Below are 10,066 nucleotides of genomic sequence, written 5' to 3' on the forward strand. Positions count from 1 at the left end.
TGGGGGGCGGGGCCGGCCGGGCCCTCCCCTTTGTCTAGCCAGCTCTGGGGCGCAGGCGCGCAGGCCCCGTCGCCCGGCCCCGCCCCGCGCGCCGCGCGTCCTCCGGCGCGTGTGGGCCCTTCCGCCCCGCCCTGGCCCGACGCGCCCACTGCGCCGGCAGGGGAGGGGTCGGGTGAGCCGCAGTCCTGCCCCCGGCCGCCCGCGGCGGCCCCGCGGGGACACGGCGAGCCCCGTGGTGCTCTCGCAGTGCCTGCCGTCTCGGCGGCCGCGGGGAGCGTCGCGCCTCGCCGGGAGCCGTGGCGGCGAGGCCGGTGGTGCGCGGGAGCCGCCTCCCCCCGTGCGCGGCCCGCGGCGTGGTACAGCCCGCTGCTTCATTTCCCGTGCGCGGCCTGGCTGCCGCTTCCTTTCCCCCGCAGTCCCGGGCCACGAGCGCTCCTCGCTGGTCGCCGGGTCCTTGGCAGGCGTGAGTACCGCAGCCCGCTCCCGGAGGGGCCGCACGCGCCGCGGAGACCCCAGGGGCCGGGGCGGGGGTGCGGCGGGCGCCCGGGGTGCGCCCGTGGCTCTGCGGCGTCCGTGCGGGCAGAGGGCGCAGGGGGGCGGGGCGCGCGGGCCACGTGGCCGGGCGACCCTGCCGCAGGCCCCCGGCCCCGCAGTGACGCCGGCGTGGGGGACAGCGGCCGCGGGATGGGGGGCAGGAGCCCCTCCTTTGTCCAGCGCGCGCTCGTCGGGTACCTGCCGCGCTCCGGTCCGGGGCCTGGGGGGTCAGGGTCGGCCCAACCCTCGTGGAACCCTGGCGGTTCGTGGACGCGGCAGAGAGCAAGGACGCGTCTGCTGAGAGACTTGGAAGAAACGCGCAGGGCTCTTGGAACGGCTTGGAGCCATGACTTGGATAAGGTGGCCCCGGCAGCAGGCGCCGTGGAAGCCAGTGTCTGAAGGGGTGTGGGCGATTCCTCCCCGAGACGGGGGCACTGTGAGTGCGGGGCAGAGGGAAGGGCTTCTCCTGGAGCCATCGAGCTGGGGGGCTGGTGCGGTGGAGGCTGAGTGTCAAGGTTCCCAGAAGGAAGTGCACCCAGAGCAAGGGAAGTCGTTGGCTTAACTTGGTGGGGGCGGGTTCTGGGTTCCCGCCCCAGGGGGGAGCACCGCTTCAGTTGACCCTGGCCTGCGGCTGGGAGGGACACGTCTTAGGAGGCCTCTGCTGGAGCGTTTCTGACACCCCGACCTTTTCTGGGTACCCTGAGCCTGTAAGTGTGCTGGCTCACAGGGGACCTGGTGCTTCCTGAACCTTCCGGGCCCAGCCCTGTGGATGGCATCGTCTTTCGGAGTGACTGACACATAAGCCTGTCACCGCTGTAGGACAGTCCGTGTTCTGGGCCTCCTGCCAGACCTGGGGCGTGCCCTCCAGGCCACCCTTTTCTTCTCTGGAGTGGGGCTTGCTGTGAGGTTCACCGCCCGGGGAGAGCCCTTGATGGTCCAGAGACAGCTGCCCTCTGGAGGGGCTGGTGCTGGGCCACGTCCGCAGCATTGCTCTTGGGGAGCACGGTGAGGGTACCAGGGATCAGCACAGGTGGTCAAATGGGCTTGACCCTCGTTTTTGTGACAGTAGCTTTCTCCATGATTTTTTTTTTTTTTTTGAAGATTAACCAAGAAATTATTTTTGGTATCTGGTGCACTGTATTTTTCGGGGACTGCAGAAATGCTGGCAAGGGTGTGTGTTGAGCCCTAGCCCTGTGCTCACAGTGTAAGAGGACATGTAGGTGCTCGGAGTAGGTGGTCACGTGGTGCTGGTGTGGCGTAAGACCTGGGTCCCCAGTTCTTCCCCTCCCTAACTGGGGCTTCCCTTCCCCACTCCCTCCATCCACTGTGTGGGAGGCTTGGGGATGCACACAGGGACTCGAGTGTTTACTGGAAGGTTGGGGAAGCATGTGTGGTACTGGGGTCACCCCGAGGGAAGGCGGTGCAGGGTCCAGGCTGAGTAGCGTAGACCGGGCTCTGGCAGTTGGGACAGAATAGAATGGACAGACTGTGGCATTAGAGGTACGGACGTTGTTGTGCCTGCCTGGGGTGGTGTGGGCAGCCGCGGCGGGAGCCCTGAGTCTGATGGCATGGGGGGCCCCTTTTCTGCCAGCGGGACAGGTTGATGTTTCCGAGTGGGGCTTGGGGTTCCCCCGGCACAAGGAGGCATTCCTGCCTTGCGCAGCTAGCCTCTGTGTGGACCGGTGCCGACCCGGGCAGCTTCTGCTCTGTGCGGCTGTTCTTGTGGGTTCGGACGTGCCAGGTGCTCGTCACTGTGCCTCAGACACGGGAGGTGCCACGGAACGCTCTGTGGTGAAGCGCTGGTCTGACCCTGGGGGCCCAGAGGAGACGAGGTGGCCTGCAGACAGCCCCGCCCCATGCCCCGTGGTCCTCCTGTTGGGTCCCACTTCCCCTGGAAGATGGGCTCTTTGAGCCCTGGGTGGACGGTTGGGGAGCTCTTCCGTGTGTGACTGATGGGATGGTGTCCAGGGGATGGGAGAGTGGTGTAGAAGGCAGAGCCGGGGGAGGGGGCAGCCCTTCCCAGAAACCTTCCCTAGTCACCCAGGCTCTCAGAGGCACTGGCACCTGGGTGGGCCCAGCCATGGCAGGCCACATCGTCCCTTTCTTTGATGGCCCTCCAGCCAGGGGTGTCCTTTGGGGGTCTGCTGCCAGGTTCCCTTCCCACCTCTGAGAAGAGCTGTGCCTACCTACGCCTGGAGCATGGGTTCGAGTCCATGCGGTCCTGAGTGCGGATGGCGCCTGGCTGGGACGGTGGCCAAGGAGGGGCCCGTCTGTAGCCAGGATGAGCTCTGCTGCTGGCTGCTTTTCTTGACCCCAGCGGCTGGGTGGGGTGAGATCCCCCGGGGCCTCCTGCACCTCCAGCCCTTGGGGCCCCCTGGGCAGCTGAGAGGGACCACGCCCTCTGGGAGCAGTGCAGGTGGCCTGAGGCACCGGGGCTGGGCCTGAGTGGTGGCCACGCGGCTATATTGCCGGGCGGGTAAGTGGACAGGGAGACACTGGCAGTCCCGTCCACTTTCAGGAGCAGAGGGTGGGGACACTGCAGGGCCCTTCCTTCTCCGTGTTGGGTCTGGTGTTCTCGAGTCGTCCCGTGTCTCGGCCCGTTACTGGCGAGCCATTGCTGTGCCGTTGGGAGAGATGGTAGGAGGGGGCCCACCTGTTCCTAGGCAGCCTGGGGTCCCGCTGTGTGACCGGAGGCGTGTTTGGCTTCTCTGAGGCGTTCGTTCAGGCTCAGACTTGCTTTTCTCCTGCAAGAGACGGGTGTCCAGTTCCGCAGCTCTTCATGGAATTAGGGAGCTCTTGGAGGCGGGGGCGGAGGCTTCGGGGCCGGGCTCTTGCATCTGAGGGGGGCAGGGGGAGTACCTGCCGGCTGGGCCTCCAGCACCCCGTGGGGGTAGTTGGTCCCAACACTGGCTTCGCTGCCTCCGGGTGACACAGCCAGTGGGAGTGGCTCACTGCGGCCTGTGCTCCCGCAGGGTCGCTGACTGTCCTTGGGCCTGGCGCGCGCACACACATCCCAAGGGTCCCCGGAAGTCCCCGTCTGCCAGGGACCTGATGCTTTCGTGCCTCTGCATGTGAGGCAGAGTTCCTGCTGCAGAAAGGAGGCAGGTCTCCAGGGCTCTGGTGAGGGCTGCTGGGGGACCCCGGGGCAGGCCGGGTCTGGCGGTCTTGGCTCCTGAGCTGCCACCTTTGTTGGGTTTGGGGTGGGGCACAGGGTGTTTCTGGCCTGTTTTCCCACCTGGGATTGGGCGAAAGCCCCGTCCTGTGTGCACAACAGGAGGACGGTCTTGTTCACGCCTGGCATGACGCAGCACGGGCCCCGGGTCTGCGGCTGCTGAGGCCCGTGGACCGCGCGTGGCTGTCCTGCGTCGTGTCCAGCAGCCAGGTTTTGTGGTAGCACGACAGTGGGGCTGGGTCGGGGTCCCCTGTACAGCTCCAGGGGGCCACCGGGGTGCTGGCTGACCTCTCCGCAGGTTGGAACAGGTGGGAGGGTGCTCGGAAGGCGTCCCCCAGGGCCTGCCTGGGCTCCGGATAGCGGCAGTCCCGAGAGGTGCTCATTTCAAGGGGCAGCCGAGTGGGTGGACTCTGTCGCCTGCTGGGGTTTGGGTGGTGGGCGTGTCGGGTGCTCGACCTTAGTTCACCCCACCACACACCTCCGGCCTCCTTCCTCCACGCTCTGCAACGGCCTTGTGGCTTGCTTGTGCTGCCCTTTCTGACTGCGTCTAACCTTGCTGCTTTCTCTTCATGCCGTCCCAGGAGGCCCGAGTAAAAGTAAGTACCCCTGTCCCCTGCCGCGGCGTCCCCTCCGCCTCAGCCGGGGAGCCCCTGGTCCGCTTGTCACAGCATGTGGGGCCTGGCGGGCCTCCCTTTCCTTGTCTGCAACATGGAGGTGCTGGGTTTGCTGGAGCTGGGCTTTGGTCCTGTGGGGTAGGGTAGCGGCGGGGCTGCGTGTCTCCGGGATTCCCTGGACTGAGCCCGTTCCTGCCTTGGGGAGGGGGCACCCCCTGAGCAGGCCAGGAGTAGCTGGCCGGCTTCCGCCTCTGGGCAGAGTCTGCAGTGATGTTGGGAGACAGGGACAGCATTGAGGCTGATAGGGGCTGGCAGGGCCTCCACGCTGGGAGGCTCAGTCTGGTGGGTGTAGCTCGAGGGGTCCGGCCAGCCCAGCCCTGGGCTGTCCGGGTGAGGGTCTGCCAGGGGCTTGGTGCCAGAAAGGCTGAAGGGCAGACAAGCCCTGCCCGATTGGCCTGCGGTCTCCTCAGGGACAGTGGGTGATGTCACAATGCCTTGCCTCCTGGGCACCCGCTCCCGCCTCCCACCACTGCCTCTGCCACCAGCCTGGCCTTGGTGAGTACCACTGCCCGCCTGGGGAGGAAGGCGCGAGGCAGGGGTCAGAGCTCTGTCCACGCCTGGGGCTCTTGTGCCATCAGAGGCCCCCAGCATGTCCCTTCACAGTACAAGGGAGACTCTTCCCCAGATCCCGGTGACTGTGGGGCTTAGACAGCTGATGTGTCCCACTGGGTAATGAGAACCAGGTTTTGGTTTTGTTAGGAAAGGGATGTTGACCCCGTATAGATGGTGGGAACAGTTTGCTGTCCTCCCTGCGGAGCCCTCGTCTTCTGGAAATGAGGGCCCAGCACGTGGGTGCCCCCGCATAGGTCACTGCGTGACCCCACAGAAGCAGGGGACCCCACATCCTGAGGGGATGCCGGTCAGCCCCCGGGCAGAGTAGCTCCTGGGTGTTGGTCGGCTGGTGGGGGTCCTTCTGTTTTGGGGGAGCAGGGCCCGGAGTCAGATCTGTGGCCGGAAGGACTCTGCCACTTGCATCCATGCCTCTGGAAGCAGAGTGTGTGCTCAGACCACTAGGTGCGCCCTAAGAGCAGACCGGCTTCTGCGTCTTTCTGGCCTTGACCGCTGCTGGCCAGAGGCTGTGATGGTGGCAGTGGCTCCGAGCCGTGGTTCACGTGACCGTGGTCTCCAAACCGGAGGGAGCAGCATCTGTAGTGAGGAAGCTGAGGCCTGGTCCACCGTAGCAGATGGGACCCAGAGCCCCCAGCCTGCCTTCCATCGCCGGCCTGGGGAGGCGCCCCCGAGTCAGATGGCGCTGAAAGGAGGGGTGGGCGTCCTCACGACACCCTAGGGCCCAGAGAGGGTCAGGTGGCCTCCCCGAGCTGTAAGCACAGCCAGAGCGGTGGGCGGACGGCCGGCGGCTGCTGCTGACAGGGGGCCTGGTTCTTCCCCGGTGTGGCCCTGCCAGGACGGGCCCTCCGGCCTCCGCTCCGCTAGGAGCGTGTGCCTCCCCGGGGCAGGTTGGCCAGCCTCAGAGACCCCCAGAGCGACTCTGGAAACCAGAACCGGCAGTGCTGTGGGCACGTGGCCGAACGTAGCAAAATCAGAGGCCGTCCGGTGAGAAGTGTAGCTGAGCAGTGAGCGATTTTTCAGCACAAGTGTCTGTCTTGTGGAACGTGCTTGTCCTAAGAGCGATCTGTCGTTGTTTCTAGAATCACGTTGAGTGCGCGCACCCTGTGTGTCGTGCAGCAGCTCTCTGCAGAGGCTCTAGGAGAGGAGGTGTCTGTGGCCGAACGGGGAAACGGTGTTGTCTAGACCCCGTGCAGAGCCGGGTGCCTTAGCAAAGATGAGTTTTGCAGTGAAGGGAGCACAGACACGTGTCTGCTCTTTGCTTCCCTGAGTTTCCCGCGGGCTGGACTCTAGGTCCTTGCTAGCTACCGTATGGCACCCCCGTTGGGGAGCACCCCCAGCCCACCAGCCCCTCAAGTCAGGCTGAGGAGGGGGTGGGGCCGTCCTCCCGTGGCCCGCTGTGTTGCAACTGCCTTCTTGTGCTTGCTTTTTAACGCTGTGCGGAAGATGAGGAGCGGGAAGGCCTCCTGTGCCCTGGAGACGGTCTGGGAGGACAAGCAGAAGTATGGGGAAGCCGAGCGGCGTTTCTACGAGCAGGAGGCCACACGAGCCGCCGCCACCCAGCAGCTCCCGGCGGAGGGGCCAGCCGTGAACGGGCCAGGGCAGGAGGAGGCCAAGGACGCCGAGGAGGCAGGTGCCCCCGACAACAGCGGCACGAGTGACCCCAGGAAGAGCCTGGATGGAAAGAAGCCGCCGCAGAAGAAGAGGAAGCGCTCCCCCAAGAGCGGCCTGGGCCAGGCCGACCTGGCCTTGGTGGGCCTCTCCGCCGACCGCGTGTGGCTGGACAAGCCCGTGTTTGACCAGGCGGAGAGCTCCTACCGCCAGAAGCTGGCGGCCGCGGCCGCCCAGACAGCCCAGCCAGCCGCCCTGGGCCCCCGGGGCCCCTGCACGCACGGAAGCCAGGTGGCCTGCCACCACGTGACCTGGGGCGTCTGGGTCAACAAGTCCGCCTTTGACCAGGCCGAGCGGGCGTTTGTGGAATGGTCTCAGGCCCTGCTGCTGGCCGCTGAGGGGAGCGGCCGGCCGGGGGCTTCCGACACGGGCCAGCGGGCCGCCGCCCCCGACCGCCAGCCCAGCCCGCTGGCCGCCAGCCCAGCCCCACTGGGCAGCCTGCAGGCGCTGGTGCGGGAGGTGTGGCTAGAGAAGCCCCAGTACGATGCAGCGGAGAGGGGCTTCTACGAGGCCATGTTTGACGGCCACCCCCCGGGGAAGGTGCGTCTGCAGGAGCGGGGGGGCCCGGCCGAAGGGGCCCGGCGGGGCCGCAGAGACCGGCGGGGCCGAAATGCCACGGGAGGCAAGCGGGTCGGGCCTCGGCGGGTCGACGGGGAGGCCTCGCCTGCTGTGCCCTACGGGTACTTCCTGCACCGGGACGCCGAGGCCCCCTGGCTCAGCAAGCCCACCTATGACAGCGCGGAGAGCCGCCACCACGCTGCTGAGGCCCTCCGCATGGCCTGGCGCCTTGAGGCCGCGTCCCTGGCTCACCGACCCAGCGCCCGCTCGGGCCCGTCCGTGCCCAGCCTGAGACCCAAGTAGGAGAAACACGCCGTGTGGGTTCCTGGGCTGGGGCCCTGCCTACGCCTCTCCCCACCCCCGTCCCGGCACAGCCTCCCCAGCACTCCTGGACCCGGCCAAGTGGGATGCAGGAGCGGGTCAGGCAGGGGTGGTTCCTGGGGCCGTGAAGCAAAATCCTCCCAAGGTTTGGGGCTGTAGCAGGTAGGAGGGGGTGAGCACAGGGCTGAGTTCGTCTGGTGTAGGGTTTCCCTTAAGGGCAACTCCCAGAGGCCTTTCTGGCTGTCACAGGGCAGGGCAGGGGTGTGGAGAAAGCTCCCGGCCCAAACCCCACTGGGAAACACGTGGGAGTCGGCACGTACCCCCACCTCCCTCATCTGGAACCACCTCTGAGGGGAGGTGAGTGTGTCTGGGACACAAGCCTGCTGTCCTTGAGCACCCTGGGTCTGAAGGACACCCCTGGAAGAGACTTACTCGCCTCTAGCTTGGGGACCCAGGGCTTTCCCCAGGAGGGTTCCAAGTGGCACCAGCGGTGGTTCCTGGGTGCCTGGGCCTGGAGAAGGGCGGGGGTAGAGTCGGGCAGCCCAGCAGAGATGACCGGCTCCAAGGGAACGCTGCACGCGCAGCAGTGGGACCGCGTGGGGCGTGGGTGGCTGCGTGGGTCAGGCCTCTAGGGAAGCCGTGCCACCCTGGCCCCGTGTTCCCATTGGCAACCCCACATCTCCTCAGTGGGGTTGGATATGCTGTTGGACAGGGTGTGGGACCCCCTGTGTGGGAGTGTCCCCATCGGCAATGTGGGGGATCCTTGAGCTAAAACTCCAGGGGTCGGGGGAGGAGAGTCACGGGACCTGCTCCCTTGTGGTCACCATGGGCATACTTGATGAGGTCCAGTGATAGCCTGGGGCCTTGGCACAGAGAGTTGGTGAGATCGGGTCCATTTCTGTCACCCTGGGTCAGGAGTGGGAGGGGCCGTGCTCAGTGGAGGGAGGGCCCCAGGCAGGCCTGAAGAGAGCCGGGAGTTCTCAAGCTTCCTGGCCTCGAGCTCGGAGAGCGTCCCTCGTGTCTGTTGTTTTTTGCCATGTTAGCATTGAAAACAGAAACACTGGAAGTACTTTATTCGTTGAAAAATAAGTTTGTTACTTGTTACGGTTAACGACTCGCTGATTTTTCTGTGAGGATAGTTCGGCGAGCAGGGTGACCTAGTTTGACGTTCTCTGAAATTCTCTTTAGTGTGTTGCCTAACAGGAGGCAGCTGGATTCTCACACTGGCTTCTGCATTCAGTCTGTTGACATGAATTGTTTGATGGACATAATAAATTGAGCCTTGCACAGATGCGTGGTTGGAAAGGAGGGCCCTGGGGACCCCTGGAAGTTCCTCACCCCAGTTGGAGAGCCACTGGTTTTGGGGACAAGCCTGGGAACTGCCAGTTGAGAACCCAAGGGGTGGGGGCGGGGATGGTGTGTGTGAGGGGGCTGGTTACAGACTGGGTTCAGCCATGCCAAGACCACCTGTGCTCTGACCCAGACCCCTGGCCACCCTCCCCTTGGTATCTGGGCTGTTGGCGGGGTGCTCATGCGGGCCAGGCCTGGGGCCTTCGGGGATGCCCCTTTTCCTTCCAGTGGACTTAGTTTCTCCTCCCCTTTGTAGCAGGAAGATGGCTACAAACTTCCTAGTGCACGAGAAGATTTGGTTTGACAAGTTCAAATACGATGACGCAGAAAGAAAATTCTACGAGCAGATGAACGGGCCTGTGGCTGGCTCCTCGCGCCAGGTAGGGGTGGACTCGGAGCACGATGGGGGTTGGCCAGAGGCTGGGGTGGGGTCTTTGGAGGCGTGGCCCTGGAGAGGGCCTGCTTGAGGCGCGGGGTAGACCATTCCCCGCCACAGCTCAGAGCACGGGACACACTGGTACCGATCAGGACGGTGCAGGCCTGCGCTGGGCCTGCAGACCGGGCTCCCTTGGGCCTTGTTGTCCCGGCAGACGTTAGCTCCTTGCGCTCCTTGCCATTCTGCCAAACTTTCCTTCTGTGCCGCTCTTGCTGCCTCTCTGTAGGAGGCTTTGTCTCGTTCTTTTTTTTTTTTTTTTTTTTTTTTTTTAATTAAAATTGTTTTAATGGGGGAAAAAGAAAAAAGACTGGTTCTTTCTGCACTGTCTACAGGAGAACGGCGCCAGCGTGATCCTCCGAGACATTGCGAGAGCCAGAGAGAACATCCAGAAATCCCTGGCCGGGGTGAGTACCCGCGGGCCTGCCTGGCACTGTTGGCCTCATGCCCAGCGGCATGGCTGACCTTGGCTGACCTTGGCCCTGGCCCTGCCGCTGAGCATCAGGCCTTCAGAAACAAGTCAGGGCAAGGTGTGCAGTGCTGGGGGACGCCCATCCCCACAGGAGCCCTCCCCGCGGAGCCTCTGGGCTGCTTTCTGGAGGTTGCCCAGGCCTCCTCCCACCTTCACCCCGACTGCTGCTCGGGGCCACCCCTGGGCCCATGCCCGTGGCCTCCGGCACGCTCGCTCCACAGGCCGAGGCCTGGACACAGCTGCCTTGCTTGGCGCCCTGTGCGGGGAGGAGCCTGAGCAGTGCATCTGCCGCCCTTTCCTCTTGCTCCCTAGGC

General features: G+C 65.1%; 2 protein-coding genes across 6 annotated transcripts in view; one reads left to right on the top strand and one right to left on the bottom strand.

The window, feature by feature from the left end:
- LOC111146748 (tigger transposable element derived 5) overlaps window positions 1-4,089 on the bottom strand; it is an 8,427-nt gene extending 4,338 nt beyond the window's left edge. Inside the window, exons 1-4 of the mRNA XM_022502430.1 lie at window positions 3,846-4,089; window positions 3,394-3,453; window positions 2,287-2,344; window positions 150-754 (exon numbers count right to left, since the gene is read on the bottom strand). Coding sequence (XP_022358138.1) covers window positions 150-754; window positions 2,287-2,344; window positions 3,394-3,453; window positions 3,846-4,089 — 967 coding nt within the window. The remainder of the gene's footprint in view (window positions 1-149; window positions 755-2,286; window positions 2,345-3,393; window positions 3,454-3,845) is intronic.
- The window catches only part of LOC111146512 (eukaryotic translation elongation factor 1 delta), a 14,155-nt gene continuing 4,397 nt past the window's right edge, over window positions 309-10,066 (top strand). Inside the window, exons 1-4 of one of the 5 annotated variants that reach the window (XM_022502051.1) lie at window positions 309-463; window positions 3,507-7,475; window positions 9,104-9,227; window positions 9,616-9,687. In XM_022502051.1, the coding sequence (XP_022357759.1) occupies window positions 6,259-7,475; window positions 9,104-9,227; window positions 9,616-9,687 (1,413 nt within the window). In that variant the 5' untranslated portion in view covers window positions 309-463; window positions 3,507-6,258. Of the gene's footprint in view, window positions 464-3,506; window positions 7,476-9,103; window positions 9,228-9,615; window positions 9,688-10,066 lie in introns of those variants that run through there. The other 4 variants (XM_022502050.1, XM_022502052.1, XM_022502048.1 and 1 more) reach the window with 4 other exon arrangements.

Source organism: Enhydra lutris, unplaced genomic scaffold (assembly GCF_002288905.1).
Source record: "Enhydra lutris kenyoni isolate GAN:26980312 unplaced genomic scaffold, ASM228890v2 scaffoldscaffold14, whole genome shotgun sequence".
In the NCBI taxonomy this organism is placed as follows: Eukaryota; Metazoa; Chordata; class Mammalia; order Carnivora; family Mustelidae; genus Enhydra; species Enhydra lutris.